The following is a 20383-nucleotide window of genomic DNA, read 5'->3' as shown; positions in this document are numbered from 1 at the left end:
TGTAAATACATTTGTAATAATGCAGGGTCAGTTTATACATGATTTAATTGCAAAGTTTTTGGCCTCTGTCCACAAAACATGGGAAAAAAACAACTTGGCCAAGCTTCCCTTTAAGGTTATGTAATGCACTCACAGTCCAGATGTGCACAAGGACATTGAGTTGTGTAGTTTGCAAATTTCTTTTCATTTATTGTATAAATTAATGCTGCCCTGGACTCATTTGTTTCTGTTTGCATCAGGTCTATGTTTGTCACATTTTACTACATCTAAAATTTGGTTTGGATTCATTGTGAATATTTCACTATGTTAGCACTTACCTTTTCATAGCTCTCCTTTTCTAGCCTTGTTCTTACATATTTGGACCCTGTTTTTTGCAGGATTAAATTTCAGGTGCACACACACTCACACAGGCGTCTGTGAAACCTAACAATGTGACAGATATTTATTATCCCTGGACTTATGAAATATTACAAAATACCTCCTAGGGATGATTTCACCTCTCCTGAAGGCACTCTGAAGATGTGTTATAGACGACAAACAAGAATTTAGTCTGTTGTACAAACGTAGGAGAGGACCATGAGAGGACCCCCACCCACACACACACACACACACACACGGAAAACCGCACACAAATCACTGGAGCAGAAAGAAGTTATTTGTGAGTATGCTCCAGGTATGATTAACACTAAATGACCTGCACAAAAAGGTGTGGTTGTTTGCACTACAAAGAATATGGATGGTGAACTACACAATACAGCTCTCTCCACTTATACATGGGCATCACACATAGGAAATATACTGTATACTGCTGCAGTTCACAGTTTGTGGATCATTTAAACTGTGTTTACTGCAGAATTTCCACGAGTTTCCTTTTTATGGAATTAACACTAACATCTAGCATGCTCAGTGTGCAATCATGTCCAAACAAGCAATTCAGAGTTACTTCTGCCATTGCTTTCTCAGAGGTATACCTATTCATTTGAATCAGTATCTAATTTCATAAACAGACTGCTGGTTTAAATACTGCCTGACAAATGGCCTGCAGCTAGTGTCGATTCCAGGGGGAAAAAAGGGAAGCGGCTATTAACTTTGGCCATGGTACAGCGATAACTGGAGGGCAATGGTTACACAATCAGCTCCCTTGCAAGATAAGGTCATTGTGCTAGCTCAGGTTCGGAAGTAAACCCGAAAGCCCTGTGTGACAAGTAAACAACAGGAAGGAAATAATCAATTTGGTTCTTTTAATGAACAACTTTGTATCTGACCTCGTTGTTAGTGCAAAATTGCCACACAGTGGTTAAACATTACTCCTGTGATAGTACAGTTTTAAGGTAGTTGTGCGCAGCAGCTGGGCAAGTCAGCACACAGGAACTCAGTACAGCTTGCTCAGATTGTCTGTGCTCTGCACTCATGTTGAAAACGGCGAGTCCTGCCAGGAATTTAAAAAAGAAAGAAGCAAAGGTTAAAATGTAACATCTGCAACAGAATTTCTGCTATTGCAAAAACTGTTCATTATATTTTGATATATTTGGTCATGGTCAGAATTATTTTTACTCAGAGGTGTGTTTACAGGTGTGTTTACATAAAGTAGTGCATTTTACACTCATGCCTGCCAGAGTGCAGGGAAGCAATGACCACAAAAGCTGAATTAGAGACCATTAAAAAGATGCATGATGGAAAAGTTTGAGTTAGAGTGATCAAGATAAAAAAAAAAATCAAGAGATGGAAATTTAGCTTTAGGGATTAAGCATTTAGAGTGCACTCAAGCTGTCTAATTCTTTAATTTAACGTCACTTTCTGAGACAAGATTTTGAATTTATAGGTCCTCTAAAGTACACAGCCTTTAATGAGTGTTTCTTCCTCAAAGTGAATGTTGTAGTTTTGATTTTGGTTTCCACTTTTGCTTCTTGTGTGCCTCGGCTGTATTTATTGATTCTTAGAAGAGGGGTAAGATGTGTTCTTGTAAAAATACATTTGATCCTCTGTTGCTCATCTGTTTAATGGATGTCTCCCTTTTCCCCGGCCTTTCCCTTTGACTTAAGAGGTAATGGTGTAAAGCTTCCTAGACATAAAAGAGGAGAAGTGTCAGGGTCTAAACATTATTTAGCTAAGAGAAATGGTTGTGGTGATGTGGAGAGGGCAGTATAAGGAGTTGCACATCCATCTAAGCCCACACTGACAGTGGAAAAAGGATGAGAGGGTGGTGGTGAAGAATGAAAACCTCACAAAGACGTATAGATTTAAAAGTCAGTGCTGGAGCAGATTACCAGTCAGGGGATTTTTGTGGCGATTACACTCGCCATCCACTTTTTTAGGTATATGTTGCTAATATTATGTTATATGCCCTTTGGTCTTCAAAGCTGCCTTAATGGCATATGTCCAACACAGTGCTGGAAACATTCATCAGAGATTTTGGTCCATATTGACATGATAGTATCACAGATTTGTATCTGTGTATCTGGAGAGATACCTTTCTGTTTAGCTTGGTTGTAACAAGTGGTCGTATGAGTTAGTGTTGCCCTCCTATCAGCTTGAAGCAGTCTGGCCATTCTCCTCTGAACTCTGTCAACAACAGTCTATTTTCGCCCAGAGAACTTGGGTTTTCTGAGTAGATCAGCAGTTTCTGCAGTACTCAGATCAGCTTGCCTGGCATCAACAACCATGCCACGTTCCAGGTCGCTTAAATCACCTTTAATCCCCATTTTGATTTTACCTTAGGAAGTTATTTTGATGCTTGTGTTTACACATGTGGTCAGAATACAGTTGTATGTTAAACAAAATTTGAATATGTCTTAATAGTTTTTTTAAAAATAAAGAAATAAAAATTACTTTTAAGCAGGGAGGGCAGCTTTCACTATTGGCCAGATGTCCTGGTTAAACACACGACAACAGGGAACACAGATTAGAATATTTCTATGATTCCCACGTAAAAAATTAAGTTACCTGCTTCTAATAACCAAAAACTAAAATTAACCTTCTGTATGAATACAACTTGGAAACCAAGTAAGACTCAATGAACAAAGTTAAGCTGAATTTTCAGTCTTTCAAAGACGATAGGTAATGGGGCTACAGCACAAATAATCAGTCAAGGACTGAATAAGTCATACAAATGCCCCAGAAAACAAGCAGGTCTACTCTAACTTTGTCTCAGAGTGCCATCCTACCTACGATCTGCATAAACATTCCCTCTGCACATTCATTAACTACATATTAATGACTGTATGCCAAGAAATAAATGATCTCAAGCAAGAGTTTTATCCAGGATCTGTCAGGTGAACGTCAAGAACATAGTTAACTGAGGTACATGTAGATTGGATCACTGGTGAATCACTGCAATGCATCTTTGAACATGTCAAACTTCATGAATGTCTCACAGTTTAAAAGAAGCTGAGCTGTAAACACTGACTGTTATTATGTCCACCTACTTCATAGGCACATTTTAACATCATAGTTGTTCTTAGACTGTGATCTGGTATTTTTGGTTACTTTATTAGACCAAACCAGACATACACACAATAAAGGATGAATTAAAGTGAGAACATATGACCAGCAACAAAGTGGGGACATATAACCACAAATCACCCAGATATTACTGGATCATTTAATTAAAAATCAGAGAGATCATTATTTATCCTTTTTATTTGCAAGGTATCATTCCTGTTTTTAGCTGCTCTAGTAGATAATAATACTACCCTGGATAAAAGCTTAAAAATACAGTATCATCAGTAAAATATGGATATTGTCAGTTCTGTGTGTTATCATAATATTGAGATGGAATTTTTTCTATACTCGGGAAAACACAGTCTTTTTTTTAAGCATCTGCATTCAGAATTAAGCAACTTCACAAATTCTCCAGTGACATAATTACCAGCACAGTCAACACAAAGCTTCGCCATCAGCTAAATGAACCAGCCAGGAAGTACGTTAGAAGTTTTTCCAAAAAAGCTCACTCTGACACCCTGGATCATTTGAAGTTGTGGAGAAGGAGCCTCATTACTGCCAAGGCCCACACGGGGGGTTTACTCCCAGACATCGTTTAATGGCAGTAAAAAGGAAAAGGCTTCAGGGTTACGAGACGCTGAATAGCTTTGGAGGAGACGGCTTGCTCTCCCTTTGCCCTGTATCCCGCGTCACTGGAGCCAGTGGAGTCATAAATGACTGCTAACACTAACAGTAAACGGATATAAAAAGACTCCCAGTTTCCTTTATATGACCCATTCCCCTTTGCTCAGGGGGTTTGTTGATAGGAGCCGGGGGTGTTGTGAATGAAAGTGGATGGATCGAGACTGCGGAAGGAGGAAGAGCCCCATACACTCTAAGCAAATGAGGGGAAAGCTCTAGGACAATCTTTGCTAAATACAAACCAGACTCCCAGTTCTGCAAAGTCTTAATACTTTTATGCAGCATTTTGATCATTTTACATAGAAATATTCTGACTTCAAACCATCTTCAAGTTTCTGGTTTAGAAAACTCTTTATATCCTCTGACATACTGTTTTCATTTACAGCATGTAGGGATGATTGCAGCAAATACTGTAAATGATGACGCCAAGTGGCATTATTCTTAGATAAGTGGAAAGATCAAACTCATTTAACGCAAATGAAAATAATGAATTCCAGATTCTTTGAAAGACTTTTAAAAGATGAAAAAGAAGAGAGAACATAAAAGAGAACATAAAAGATTAAAGGACTTGTTAAAATGCAAATTTGTACTTACACAGGAGAAGACCCCATCTCAGCTGCTGTTAAAATATCGGGAGGGGTGAGAAGACAGTGACTCTGTAAATGTAAATGAAAGATTTGTAGGAAAAGTTGCATTTAAACAGTTGATTAACATAGAGTGCAAAATTCAAGCATATTTAAGCCATTTTCATGATTTTTCACAACTGTACTGCAGTGGTGATTTCATATACTGTATCTATATACTTCAAACTGACATTCCTGCTTTTTCATCACGTGAAATGTTATCACATCAGATGTCACTGTGCTAAAAAACAACTGAAAAATGATCTAGCCAATTTGGGATTTAGTCTTTTGTAAACGTGATTTGTTCTTGTCACTTTTAAGTTCACTTTTAAGAGTGCTTAGCACTGTCACATTGCAGCAAGAATTAACATATTTTCGCTGCGTCTGCAAGGGTTTCCTCTGGGGCCTCCAGTTTCCTCCCACAGTCCAAAGAATTGTATGTTTGGTTAATCAGTGCACTATTTGCCCATATGTGTATTTGCTGCGTAGGAATAGGCCACACATGTGCATTGTTGTGTAAATCACTTTGAGTGGTTAGTAAGACCAGACGAGCGCTCTACAAATGGCATTTCATTCGTGACAACAGCCTAATTTTTCCATCTGCGCGTCAAAACGATTGGCCGATCAAACTATCACACGCAGATTTAGAACCAGAGTTGTCTTCTTTTTATGTGCTGAAGAGCAGTTTCAAGCACTTTATCCACAACTTAAGCACTTTTCAAACCTTGAAAATGCCACGTTACTGTCAGGGTTCCTGGGTCGATGACCCAGTGTTTTCAGTTTTGTCACATTTAGTTTATTATGCCACTTCAATGTTGTTCTCACTTCCTGTTTTTCTGTGTCAGTTCGTCTCTTGTGTCGTTAGCCAGATTATGTTCAGCTGTGTACTCACCGGTCTCTCATTATCCTCCTCATCAGTCTGCGTATTTAAGTCCTCAGTTTACCTCAGTTTACCTCAGTTCGGTGTCGTGTCATTGATGTTGTCTTGACGTCATTCCTGTGCTAGTCAGTCATTCAGCCAGCCAGCCCTCCATTTCATGTTCTGTTCATCCACTCTCTATAATAAACACGGCCTTCAGTTTGTCACCCATCAATGAGTCCTGCGTCTGAGTCCTCTTTTCCTTCGCTCCACACCACGACTCCTGACAGTTAAAATACCAAGCAGTTTTTATTTACAGCACATGTACAAAGTGTATGCCAAGAAGTACTTTTCTTAACCCTCTTCCAGCTTATGGAAGGCAAAAGACTCGTAAACGGTAACAAAGTTTAAGGAATATAAAATTATAATATATTATAATTATCTTTCTTTAAGTCTCAATTGAAGCAGTGGCATCTTTTTCCTCTTGTCCTTTAATTTCATGTGGTTTTCATAGTCATTATAAGCAGTAACTGCTGAAGACAGCTTTGGCAGTCTTTCTGTTTATTCCTATTCTTCATTGACATTGTCACCTCAAATACACTTTAGCTATGTACCAGCTCACTCTGTCAACCACTGCATGTGCCTTAATATGACTAAAAGTCAAAAATATTAAAAATTAATGTTTTTTAAGGTATAACTTCCTAAATATGTATGGACTATAACTTATTTCTTTTTTGTTTTTCTGCAGTCACTACCATTGTCTGCAGTGAACACTTTTGATTCGCAAATTCATCACATTAAAGGAAAATGTGTCTCCTTATCTCAGAGTGAACATAACTGAAATCTTAAGCCCACATTCAATCTCCCAGCACAAAAGATTAGCTTGCCTAAAGGTAGTACTTAGCGTAGCCCTGAAAAATGATATGCACCAGCTCTATAATTTAAAGGTAGATTTCAAGAAGGGGGACTACTGCTCCTTCTTCAGCAGTAATGACCATAATGCCTTGTTAACCTCTTCACAAGAGGTTACATACCCATATGACGTTGCCCTTAAGTCATCCAAATGGCTGGTATCAGGACAGCCATGGTTTTTATCTTGTATAGTTTGGTATTCATTCTTTCTTGAAAATTTCCAAGAAAGAACAAATTGGGAACATTTAGAAGTTACATCTACTTTTAATGATGAAGCATGATTTAATCCTCACTTTTAGATTGAAGAATTGAGACTCATTATGCATATGTGTGTGCATGTGTGTGCGAAACATTTCCTGTTTTGGTGATAACCCATCAAACCCTTGTGATTCATTTTCTGTCAAGTAATGATCCAAATCAACTACCAAGAAAAAAATAAATACATCTGAAAAGATAAATTATTGCCATCTATATTCTCTGTGACCTTTTCATGCACCTTGTGTTCACTTCTCTCCAACAAGCACATTTCAGAGGCCCCAAGCCTGTTGCATGAACTCTGACCCTTGAACTGGAACGCGAGAGGCTTACACGAGCTAGCACGGCCGATGAGAAACTCAACACCGGCCTGCTTCGACAGAATTTTTGAGCTTCACATTCACGTCGCCTCCATGCACCTTCCCCTGCTTAGAGCTCACTAATCCATTGACCCACCAAACACACCCATTGTAAAGACTTTCAGGGTCAGATAGGTGTCAGTGCAAACTTCATAAACATATTTAGAAAATGGCATCTATATATATGTTTTTAGCAAAAAGAAATTCAGCATAGATTTGTGAGAATTCAGGATGTGAAAGTTTCCTATCTGTTTATTTTTGTTTGAAAAGTTTAGGGGACATCTCAGATAAGAACTTCAGCTATCAGACAGACAGTGCCTTAAACTGTCTTTTCGCTTTGTGAAGCACTTCCAACTATCTGTGTGGTGTCTTGCTGACCTCAAGTCACTTAAGAAACTACATAAACAAAAAATCTTCAAACACAAAATGGAGGATTTGGTCATGAGGAAAGCGAGTCAGTACGTGTAGGAAAATATCATATTTAGTGGTGGATTAAATATAAAAAAATGACCTATCACAATACATACTACATGCTTTCATAGAACTATTTAAGTCTACATGATGTGAAACTAGCTTTAGTCCTCAGATGCACCTGTGGGACAGCAGTTTCTTAAAAGGGGCGCGACTGTGAAGGGTCACTTTATCATGGGTGGCTTCACATTTGTACTTTGTGGTGATTAGGTGAAAGAGAACACCTGCAGTATTACATGGGAATGGCCCTTCTATATGGCTGAGGCATCAATGTTATTAAAAATCTATGGAGCATGGCTCCGTTACCAAGTGTATCCACAAAATTGCATTTTTCACAATGAAGAAAGGAAGTCTTGGCAGCAGACACATTGTACTTGAAAGAATTTTGTTTTAAGTGGCCATGCTTCATAAAACATAGCAAAAAAGATGAATCAAAGTGTAAATTGATGTAAGAAAAAAACAACTTCTATTATTTTCCATAACAGCAGCCAGCTATTTAATTGTCTGTCAGCTGAAGGTGAACCGCTGCCACTGAGACCTGTAAAACTCTAATATGTAATATATATGCACATGTGGTGCAAACCTCCCCCTCTCTTTCTTCATCTTAGTGACACATGGCACACATAACCAGACATCAACCAATTTTTCTAAGCTTTTTTTCTTCCTTTCTTTTAGGTTTCCTTTTATGGCACGTTTTCATGCTTTGCCACACATTCACTGAGGGTTGACTGCCTTTATGGGCCCCATATTTTCAGGGAAATTTGTCTTCAGAGCAAAAGTGATATTGCTGTCTCATTCAGTGGCTGAAAGCCTCATAAAATACTCTTCTTCTGTTTCTAACCATAACCATATTCTGACTCACATTAACCCACACCTTAGTGTCTAGTTACCTAAGACCAGCATTGTTTACGTTTGTCTAGGTAAGACTTTTACACATTATACCCTACAACATTTCTTGTCTTAGATAACAGCGGCAACAATCTGAGCTGTTTAGCAAAAGCTGAGTGCTGGTAGGCTTACTTTAAAGCATGATATAGCTGACTGTGTACAGCACTTGCATTAGGCTTTGTGATGGTTCAAACAATGGGCAAAATGCTTAACAGTAAATTAAAACATATTCCTGTGAATCCCTTGACTTCAAAATAAGAACTTCAAGAATTTTTAGATTTGCAGCAAAGGGGTCAGGACAAAAGATATGAGGATCGTGCCACTGTGCTTCACCTTGGAGCCTCTTTATACATGCTTCCCAAGCCCCGCCAGCAAACATCAATCAGCAGGATTCCTGCAACAGGATTCCTATTAGTATTTGAAATAAAGCTCTGTCAAAAGGCAGAAATGAAAGGTATGCTGGGTGGGATGGGATGAGATGAAACTGGATATACAGGGTAGCGTGTCAGAACAACCTGCCTTTCACTGTCAGGAAGTGGGAGTAGAGGAATGGTGGTCATGGAGGGTCAGATGGGGTGTTTGTGTCTCAAAGAGGAAAGGGGAGGTTAAAGGCGTTTTCTCTCAAGGAGATTTGAAAATGCAGATTTCGCGTCACAGTGTGGACAGCAAAAACTGAGACTTTTTTCAAAACGATGACACATTTTAGTCATGTGATGCAGTCATGTGACCAATTAAACTAAGATAGTGGAGGGCATTATACAGCAGTTGTTTTGTTTGCTCTGAATTTTGACAGCCCTGTTAAAGATTAATCAGGCAGTACATGCTCCAGATAGCTTTTCTTCAAATTCTCTCACTCGCTTTTGCAACTTTGTACTTTTGTGTTACTCGCAGCAACAACTCCACCTCATTGTTAGGCCATTTAAAAAACTCGGTGCTTTTCCTCAACATTTTGCCGCGACGTTTCAAAGAGCCGAAAAGTAAATAAGCGGCAGGCAGAAATGAGGCAGGTCGAATCTTCACACATGCGCAGCACTGGAACATAAGCGTTTTCGGCCGTTTCAATGTGGACGCTCAACTCTGTGAAAACAACTAAAAACGACAGTGTCAACACGGAGAGTTTTCACACAAAAACGCAATTTTCAAATTTATCCGGGCTAGTGTGGACGTAGCCTGAGTCAGAGTACCAAGAGACAAACCACACTTGGACAGGCATACTCTACACAGAAAGGCCCCAAGTGGCAAGTGGATTCAACCCCAGGATCTTCTTGTGTTTTAACCCAAAACATCTGGTTTGACAGTATGGACACTTACGTGTACAGAAGAGGTGTTGTCAAGAATGTAATTTAGGGACTTAGAAACACAAAGAAGATGGATCAGATAACAATGAAGCTCCCATTAGCTCCTGATTTTTCTTTCAGTTAGGTATTGAAACAAAACTCACGATTATGAAGCTACTCAACTGGGCGGTTAATCGAGAGTCTTTTACAGAAGGGTACAGTTTGCTTTGTTTTCTGTTTTAGTTTATCATAACAGTGACAAACCCATCTTCATGTCACCATTGTCATGGGTAAGAAAAGGACAAAACACTGATATTTAGCATATTTGACGTAGACATGGGTAGCTGTTGGTGGGGGTGTTGCTATCAAGGAGATGCTGGGAGATGCACAGCAAGGGAGATTGTAAAAAGTCAAAGGTGAGAAAAGAAAATCGAAGGAGTGACACAAAGAGAAACAAATCCCAGTGAGCGCAAACTTTGACATCCCTTTTCTCACTTTAGACTGAGATGTCAGTCTTAGGCTACATGCTGTTTCCCGAGACATGAGTGACAGAATTCAGAGGACAGAGCTAATCCCCCTTCAAGCTGGAGAGTGAAGATCCAAAAGCTGATGTTTTAAGTTGAACAAGTATTAGTGTCTACATTGTACTAAACAGTGTAAAAACAAGATCACACACTTGAATTCAACATAGAAAATATGAACGAAAGAGAAATAAAGTTAAATAGTTTGAGAGTAACGAGACGGACTGTATTCTTCAGTGGAAGCTTTCATAGGAGAGACTTGCTGTAAAACATCTGTTTCAGATCGGAGGGAGCTCCGTTTTGTGTGTGTGTGTGCAGACATGGTGTGTGATCTAGAAGGGAGAAAAAAGAGAAAGAGGGAAAGATAGCAGTTGTAAAACTGAGAGATAAAGTGTATGTGTTTTGGTGTGTGTTGACAGTCCAAATCAGGAACTATGAATCAAGATCTCGGGGCACTACTGGAAGGCTTCTCTCTCACTCTGTCAAGAGAAAGCATTCCACATGGTGGCTAATTTCTCTAATTATCTTCATGTGAAATGGTTGCCAGATGACAACAACAGGAAATCACACTCACTCGATAACATTATCACTTACAATACCATTTCACAACCTTGAAAATACCCCAAATCAGAACACAGTCTTGTGTGTAATTGCAGTTTGGTTTAACAAATACTCTGAGATAAATGACCATATACAGGCGACTGGTAGTCCCAGAACTCTGATATGATCCATTGCATCATATCAGGAGCAGGATACGTGTCACAGATATATACTTCGAAATCATTTATGCAGATTGCTGTCAAGGCTTAGTTAATCGTAGGCACAAAACCAATTTTGTAAGGTTAAGGAAAAAGTCACGAAAGTCATGGTCAGGGGTAAAAAAGTGCTGTGTTTGGTTTAAGAACTTCTTGCTTGATAAACGCCCTAGCAAATTTTCCTAACAGGCTGTAGTTAAGAGAAAATGCTGATAATCATTGTGTAACAGGAAATAAATTGGTGAACCATGTTAACAACCGGTATAATGTCGATCAACCCACCCACCCTGCATGCCCCATAAGTGGATTTCGTTTACACCGTTACCTCATTTTATTCTTTGTTCAAATCCATAAATATAGTACTACTGCTAGAGTTTAATGAAAAATGGCAGGAAAGAGTTTCTTCATTTTCCTATACAGTGCCCATATACTCGGAGCTACTACATTTCAATTATACAACACAAGAAAAACAAAATCTGCTAAAAATATCAACCACTGAGTTCAATGTTTGTAAAAGTTTAAAAAAATATGACAATTTTTCCTTTAACAGTTATCAGTAAACTCAGCATTAGTGTGCTGCAAGCACAAAGGAATGTTTGTTTGCTGAAAATAACTCACTTCAAAATCACTCCATGAGAAGACAGGTGCTTTCCCTAACAAAATACGCCAAAGTGCCTTTACTGCGGGGTCAAGACCTTTTAAGGGTCACAGCAATGTTTTTCAAAAGTGCCTGCCTGGACTGTAGCAAGGTTTCGGATTAGGCATTCTCAGTTGCAGGCCCTGTCTGCTAAGCAGCTGTTTGGGATCAGATGCGAGCCCTGTGTGTCCATGCGAGGCTCAGCAAACCCCTCCGATTAGTCCCAGTAGAACCAAGACCACTGGTGCATTCCAGCAACTTGATCTCATGCAATTTCATCACCAGCGGTGGTAGATGGGCTCATCTGGAAAAATATAATTGTTTATCCGTGGTAGCATTTGCCTTAACTTTAGAGCTCGAATAGGCTGCTATTGAAAGTGACTTTCCCTACTGTAGACGTAATGAGATTTGAAAAGACTTAGTGCACTGCAGTAGGTAATGTCATACAGTAAGTGACTAGAGACAGTAAATACAGTCATATGAAAAGAGTGGAGGAACTCTTCTTTGCAAAATTGTTTCAGTTCATTGAGATTGAGGGAGCAGCTCCCTTGAGTTTTTTATTTTTTGGGCATTCGCTGCTGTGTTTGGGGTCATTGTTCCATTGTTCCAACCTGCTTTTGGCCAAACTTTAGCTGTCAGACAGATGGCCTCACATTTGACTCTCAGATACTTTAGTATGCATAACAGTTTGTGGTTGAGTCAATAGCTGCAAGGTTCCCAGGCTGCGAAACAAGCCAAATCACCAACCCTCCATAACCATTGTGCTTGACAGTTGGTATGAGGTGTTTGTGCTGATATGCTGTGTTTGGTTATCGCCAAATGTACTACTGTGCATTATGGCCTTGTCTGTCCAAAGCACGTTATTCCAGAAATCTTGTGGTTTATTCAGATGAACCTTTGCAGACCTAAGACAGAGAACAACATTCAGAGAGAAGAGGCTTTCTCCTGACACCCGTTACAAACAAACCATACTTGTGCTATCATGAACTTTAGCATTTAAGATGCCGACAGAGGCCTGTAGAGGCTCAGATGTAGCTCTTGGATTTTCTGCAATTTCTCCAAGCACTGCACATTTGCTGGGATGCCCAATACTAGAGGGAATAGGGAACTGTACTAAAACTCACCCGAATTATCCAGACCATCAAACTCCCCTGTGTGTTTTTGCAGAAGCAATTAATAAATGCCTTTGATTAGCTACTCCTGGCTGCTACTTACCCTCTCTTTCTTTTTACACATAAAAATATCACAAACAAACAAACAGCTTCTGTGTGTGGGGAAGTAAAATAAACCTCTGACCACTAAAAGAAAAATGTTTAATAGCTGTATTTTTAAGTGTTTTTTTAAACACTATAAATCATCAAGATTAATATAATTATTATCAAAGTTTTTCTATAAGGAGAAGGGATGGAATGAGATTAACAGACCTTAAAATACAAAAACTTAACAACATAATTCACCTATCTTGCACATGTCAAATTTTTAAATACCATAATATAATTTTATTTATTTTTATTTACCTTAGTTACTTATCTAAGTCATGTAGTTCTGCCAGCATGCTTTTGATTTTTGAACCGCACAACTGTGTCTGTCATCAATAAAAGTATAAGCAACAAATGCAAATCAGCCCTTAACTCGAGTGAAATCCATAAAAAATTAGCATTTTGGGTAGCGAGCACATGTTTAACTTTATCCTCATCTGTCTTTGTAGCAGCATACACAGTACAACCAGAGCACAAATGATTTATAGCTGCAAACATTTGGAGCAGGTGGTGCCTTGACCCCACTTTACTTAACCCTTCTCTCTATTTCTGCCTGTTTCCCTTTTTCACGTGTCCTCCCATCTTATAAATTGGGTGCCTTTCAACTTTTTCAACCATAAACAGACAAAATGAAAGATAACGTGCAAATGCAAAGTAATGTTATCAAATCCCTACACCCGCTTTTCATCTCGATTGGCAACTTATATTCACAGTGCTATTTTACATAAGTTAACAGCTTCTTTTTCTTTACTTTTTGAGTAAGAATAATTTTGTTTTCCCTCACGATAAAAGGCAAACAAATTGATTGCAATGGAAAGAGAAAGGACAGAAGAGAAAACAGAGAGGCGAAATGGGAATCCGAAAGCGCATGAATGCCGAGCGCAGCTGCAGAATGGCATTTCATTGGGATCTGTCAGCTCAACTCTGATTGGTCTGACATTGCTAATCCCTCCAGATGTTCAGCATTAACTGATGAGTGCGTGACTGTTTCATGCGGGACAAAACGGGGAGAGACTCTGAGGCTGCCGTGGCTGGCAGGCCCAGGGTAAACAGGGCCTCTCAGGGACCACTGTCCATGGGATTTGGAGAGATTTGGAGGACAGGATGATCCGACATCCGGGAATTAGGTGGCACAGAGTGCAGATTGTGTCAACAACTTGGGACAGAGGTTTCACACATGACTTCCCGTCCCCCCGCAATCTACAAATTAGATGGTTTGTTTGGTTAGTTAAAGAAATGTCAGACTAATGTAAAGAACATCACTTTGTCCTATTGCAGACAGTATGGGAATGCATGAACTGCACATAACAACATCAACATAATTCTTTGAGCACAAGATTTTACCCCCATTTTCTCCAATTCTTTGATAGTTAATAGTAAATCATATTTATGTTGTATATTTATCTAACTCCATATTTTGACAACTAAGAACGTCCCTGGAGCAAACATGAGACATGGGCCCCTTTTAATACCTCTCACTGTTTCCTTCAAATAGGTCGTATATCATTGTTTAAGTAAACAAACTGATGTGTTGACATGTGAGCCTATTATAAACATAAATGTAAAATGCATGTTCACCGTGAGGCACGACATATAGCATGTACAGGGAAATGAGCCCCAGAAGCAATGTTTATCTTCCTAGTAATCCTGTCGTTTGCCATGGATAAAAACTGTCTGAAGCAAGCGTTTTCTAAAAATGTCTACTGACTTTAAATGGTGGCGTTGATATGGATCAATAATGAAGCTGAGCAAGAAAGTAAAACAAGAGAGCGGATGTTAGTTGTGGTCAGCGGGACCAGGGTGCAAAAGAAAATTTGATGTACTGCCTGTTGTGCAGCTGAAGCTGGTAATGGGATTCAGACTGGTAATGGGAAAAGCTTGGAGGGGCTGGTGCTATTTAACAGGTTTATCAGCAGCTCTGATAAAAGCAACTATTGTGCATTTTAAACACCAGGCAATTTGTTATAATTCTTATAACTGCTTATCAGATGCCAAGATTTAAACAGTAATGTGTGTGTATTTGTGCAGCATTCTCTCTTACTTATACTGTTTTGGTGAAGCTCCATTATACATCGTGTAACAGTAACTGGATTGTACAGCATACTGATAGCTGGAAAATGAAAAATGTGGTTTTAATTTCTTCCATTTTTTTCAAAACCACCAGGAAACTTTGGGGTGTCTCCTGCAGATCTTCACCCTTTAAAACACTATTAGACCATATTTGTTCAGCAGTTTTGAATTATGTGAAAATATGGCTACCACTTCAAAGTCATTATCCTGTTGAAACATAATGTAATATGTCCGTCAGTAGGATTTACATACTTTTCATAGTTACAGAATATACAAGTGGAAGTTGTATAAAGAGAGCAGTGCTTATCACAAGTGTAGGGAGTTACTGTGAATATGCAAATGTATAAAATGGTCAAAATTCCTATCAAGGAAAGCTTGACAGGTCCACGCTGCTCATGGTGATTGCTCTGAAGACATCTTTTAAATCTGGGCTTGTTTTTTAAGCAACATACTTCATATGGCTGTCATGACAGGCCTGTCTTCCTTTTTTGCTCTAAAATAGACGAGGAGAATGGAAGCAGCTGCACTCGGGCCCCTCTGGGATCCATGCCGAAATGAAACTATCAAATGCCTCCGGACCGAGGACAGATTTCTTAATGTGTGAAAGCTGCACTGTGTTCACAGACATGTTTTGTCTTCACTTTTGGACTTGTTAATACAAACGTTTTTTTCTTCTAGTCCATATCGGTGTGGGGTTATTAAGCAAAAAGGGGGAGTGGTGGTTGTTCTATTGGGAAATCAATTGGTTAAAATAACTTTGCAAGTCCTTGGCAAAGCCAAGAGGGAAGGCTGTTGGTTGGGTGGTGTGAAGGGGTGAAGAAGTGGGTATGGCGTGAGTTGGGGGTTGCAGACTGTTCTGAAAAAGCTGGCGGGTTTCCGGCCCCCGCCTGAAATCCTGCCACAATTACTCTATTAGCATGCTCAGCTGTGCCTCTGTTTTTCTTTATTCAAGCAACTTATCACAACCGACAAGGCACATGAGGCCATCAGAAAAGGAGCCTGTCAGAGCCCCATTGTGGCCTCAGCCCTCAACCTCTCTGCCTTCATCCAGCCATTGACTCTCTGCTGTGGACAAGAGCCAGAGAAAAGCCAGAGGCATCATGGGAGCTGCAAGTGCACTTGTGGCACTGGCTCTGATTGACATAACTTTGGCAATGTGACTTCTGCTAAAAAATCAGCTTATCGGGAAGGGAAGAAATGTTTAAATGGGAATATATGTTATCAGATTTCTAGAGATCCAGAGTCAAAAATAAATCCTAGAATGCTGATCCTTTTCATCTGGACCTAGCGTTTTTTGAAACAGCTACATTCAGATGAACAAATCAACTTACCTGTACGATTTAACATGCATCAAGAAGTTAAGTGTCTTCAAAATGCATTTTGAGAAACTCCTGTTGTTGCAAAACGAAGGTTGTATTAGAAATCAGTCAGAAAACAGCCCTCCGCTCTATTAAACTTTAACCTCAGTAAACTCTTTCCTGATGAATTCATTGCTACTTTAAAGTCTTGCTGAATATGATATGTTTATTTTGTTAATTATGATTCCCATTAGTGTCTAGAATGATGATAACCTGCCCTAAATCAGGGCTTGTATAAAGGCACACTTACTTTGTCACTGACAAGTTAGCATGCGATGTTCTTCAAATTCAAAGTCAGATATAGTCGTGACATTTGGTTTAAAAAAAGTTAAAATGGCAACATTGATAATACTCAGCTTGAGGCTTCAAAAACAGAACTAGAATAGAAATTGTTATTTATTTATTTTTCAAAATACAGAGTCTACATTTTGCTGATCTGGTGGTGTTGAAGTAAAGAAGGGTGTAATTCAATTTTGACCTTGTTATATGCTATATAATAATATACATTTTTAAAAACATGAATGCGATGACTAGGGATGGGTATTGATAAGATTTTCATGATTCCGATTCCATTTTCGATTCTGTTTAACGATTCGATTCTTTATCGATTCTCTTATCGATTCTTTTTAAAAAAGGAGAACACTAAGTTTGATTAGCTTAGAACTTTGTTTTATATCTTCTCTTTGAACAAGATAGGCCATGTTACTCCTAAATTTCTTACAAACCCAACAGTGAGATCTTAAGAGATCCACGGCCTAAGGCTCTTCAATGGGTGTCACAGGGTCCCCAGGAAAAAAAATTGTAAATGTAAAATAATAAAATAAATATTCTTCTGTAGCAATAACAAAGTATAACATAAATTATTCAGTAGCAATTACACAAGAATATCCAGTAATGTCCCTGCCTACAATTAAACACATTCACTTACCGAAAATTGGGGGCATCTGCTGTGGCAAATGGGTTCAAGCCTTTTACCACAAACTTAGTCACTGCTTGGTGACATTCGTCTATCCTGGCCTGAAAGGAGACGCTACCGGACTGCAGCGAGAACTGCCAGCATCTGAGCCAGCCAGACTCTTTCTGTCTCTCTCATCATGGTCCCCTAAATGCACAGTAATGGCAGGTTTTGTAATAAGGCAGATCGTGCTAACATAATATACACTGTTAGTTGATTATTTACCTGCTGCATTAACGGGAGAGGACGTGCAAACGTTACCGCTGCTGCTGGGTTGAGATTCACGAGTCCGGAGCGGAATTAAAAACATGACATTCATTTAAGGTCATCACGTGTTTTGTGAGCAAATGCTTTTGCATATTCGTAGTGTTTCCTCCCTTAAATGAAATATCTACTTTGCAAGTATTGCAAGTTGCCCTGTTGTCATCCGTTCTCGTAAAGTATAACCAAACTTTTGAGTGTTTGAGCCGCTTACGCGCCGTGTTTCCTGCCAGGTAAATGACGCTCCGCAACGTGGTGACGTCATTCGGGGCGACTGGAATCGATAAGGGAATCGTTTGCAAAAATGGCAAACAATTCCAAGGAATTGAAACAGTGGTTTTCGATACCCATCCCTAGCGATGACTCTAATAGGCATTTTTCTACGATTAATGTTCTTGGAATATGAAGTATAATCTAAAATAATTAAGTCCTTTCTGCATATCTGGTAAACACAGATGTCTCATGCTATTAGACACTGAACTGTTGAGCTGATAGGTTAAAAAAAAGAATATTTGACATTATATAAAGCTTTTACTGTATTATTCTACAGGGTGGGCCATTCATATGGATACACCGTAATAAAAAGGGAATGGCTGGTGATATTAAAGTCCTGTTTGTGGCACATTACTATATGTGAGGGGGCAAACTCCTCAAGATGGGTGGTGACCATGGTGGCCATTTAGAAGTCGGCCATCTTGGATACAACTTTTGTTTTTTTTCAATAGGAAGAGGGCCATGTGACACATCAAACTTATTTGTAATGTCACAAGAAAAAAAATGGTGTGCTTGGTTTCAACGTAACTTTATTCTTTCATGAGTTATTTACAAGTTTCTGACCACTTCTAAAATGGTGGTGCCCATTGTGTTGGTTTGTCAATGCAACCCTCTTCTCCCACTCTTCACACACTGATAGCAACACCGCAGGAGAAATGCCAGCAGAGGCATCCAGTATCCGTAGTTTCAGGTGCTGCATATCTCGTATCTTCACACCATAGACAATTGCCTTCAGATGACCCCCAAAGATAAAAGTCTAAGGGGGTCAGATCGGGAGACCTTGGGGGCCATTCAACTGGCCCACGACGACCAATCCACTTTCCAGGAAACTGTTCATCTAGGAATGCTCGGACCTGGCACCCATAATGTGGTGGTGCACCATCTTGCTGGAAAAACTCAGGGAACGTGCCAGCTTCAGTGCACAAAGAGGGAAACACATCATGTAGCAATTTCAAATATCCAGTGGCCTTGAGGTTTCCATTGATGAAGAATGGACCCACTATCGTTGTACCCCATATACCACACTGTGGCATGAATAAGGCACGGCGGGACCACGGAGCGACGTTCAGAGCCAACTTTATTTGATTCACGTCACACCACACCACCACCAACCCCTGAGTCCCCGTGTTTTAACACGGCGGGCGTGATTGCGGATGCCGTGCAGGTGCGTCCGCACGGCCCCGCAGACCACGCCCCACCACATACCCCCATCGCCCGATTGAGGCCGGGGAGTAATCTGGCCGAACCTACTCCCCCCCCCCCGCGAACTGGGGCGAGACTCGGCCCCTAAACATCGGCGCCCCAGCCCCTGACCAAGCGACGGGGAAGCGTCCGTTCTGGTGGCCGCCCGCGCATCCAGCGGCAACGGCGAAGCTGGTCCGGAGGTCGGCCGCGTAGCAAGCGGACACGGCCCCACAGGCATGGCCGTGAGCTCCTGCACACAGGCGGCTGGGCAGACGTCAGGCGCGCAGAATCGACTGGTGGCAGCGAGGCTGGACTAGCCAGCCCGCCGATCCCCGGCCTAGCGGGGCTGTCCCGCTCCTCTGCCTCCAACTCCGGCTGCACAGGCTGCCCTGGAGCAGGGACCTCCGTCTCCCCGCACAGCTGCTCCGCCACCGCCTCCGCCACTCCCGTTTGGAGCGGCTCCCCGCACTGCGCCTCCACCCCCAGCAGGCACAGCCCCTCGCCCACCTCTGGGTGGAGCGACTCCTCTGCCTCCGGCAGGTGTAGACCCTCGCCCGCCTCGTCCTCGGCCTCCGATTGGAGCGGCTCCTCCACCGCTCCCGGCAGGAGCAGCCCTTCACCCGGCTGCTCCTCCTCCTCCGGCAGGCTCGGACCCCCGCGTGGGTCCGGCTGCCGAGGTGACCCACACGGCTCCTCCACCGCTTCACTGTCCTCGGGACACACTTGTGGGGGTGGCGCCCAGGCCCAGAGCAGCGCTGCCAGCTCTGCCATCTTCCCCAGGTGGCGTTCGCTCTCCTTCCGCAGCTCTTCCTGTTGGCGACGCACCTCCGCCGCCTGCTTCCGCTGGGTGGCCGCTATTTCGGCCACCCTCTCGGCCAGCTCTTTCCTTTCCTGGCTCTGGTAGGTACCCGCCATGCCGCCTCCTGGGTTTCGGCACCAATGTGGCATGAATAAGGCACGGCGGGACCACGGAGCGACGTTCAGAGCCAACTTTATTTGATTCACGTCACACCACACCACCACCAACCCCTGAGTCCCCGTGTTTTAACACGGCGGGCGTGATTGCGGATGCCGTGCAGGTGCGTCCGCACGGCCCCGCAGACCACGCCCCACCACACACACCAAACCATCACTTTTGTTGTTCCAACAGTCTTGGAGGGATCAATCCAATGTGGGTTAGTGTCAGACCAATAGCGGTGGTTTTGTTTCTTAACTTCACCATTCACATAAAAGTTTGCCTCATCACTGAACAAAATCTTCTGCATGAACTGAGGGTCCTGTTCCAATTTTTGTTTTGCCCATTCTGCAAATTCTGTGCGCCGATCTGGGTCATCCTCGTTGAG

At 41.2% G+C, this 20383-nt stretch overlaps 1 protein-coding gene and 1 long non-coding RNA gene across 2 annotated transcripts; both read right to left on the bottom strand.

Moving 5' to 3' along the window:
* Positions 1–1270: 1270 nt before the first annotated feature.
* On the bottom strand, positions 1271–5851 carry LOC147338184 (uncharacterized). The gene is made up of 3 exons (XR_015125037.1): positions 5638–5851; positions 4717–4778; positions 1271–1429 (listed from the first exon to the last, which is right to left on the bottom strand). It is a non-coding gene; the product is annotated as an uncharacterized LOC147338184 (long non-coding RNA).
* A 13281-nt stretch (positions 5852–19132) lies between these two features.
* On the bottom strand, positions 19133–20150 carry LOC147338183 (uncharacterized). Its single transcript, XM_086264171.1, has one exon. It carries the CDS (start codon positions 19986–19988, stop codon positions 19143–19145), a length of 846 nt encoding a protein of 281 aa, XP_086120297.1. The 5' UTR covers positions 19989–20150; the 3' UTR covers positions 19133–19142.
* Between the last annotated feature and the right edge of the window lie 233 nt (positions 20151–20383).

The sequence above is a fragment of the Aulonocara sp. 'chitande type north' Nkhata Bay genome, linkage group LG2, assembly GCF_057382095.1.
Source record: "Aulonocara sp. 'chitande type north' Nkhata Bay isolate Kocher_YH1m ecotype deep benthic linkage group LG2, A_spYH_male_GT1.1, whole genome shotgun sequence".
Taxonomy (NCBI): domain Eukaryota; kingdom Metazoa; phylum Chordata; class Actinopteri; order Cichliformes; family Cichlidae; genus Aulonocara; species Aulonocara sp. 'chitande type north' Nkhata Bay.
Note: the sequence above shows the minus strand (reverse complement) of the source record. Positions and strands in the feature narration are given on the sequence as shown.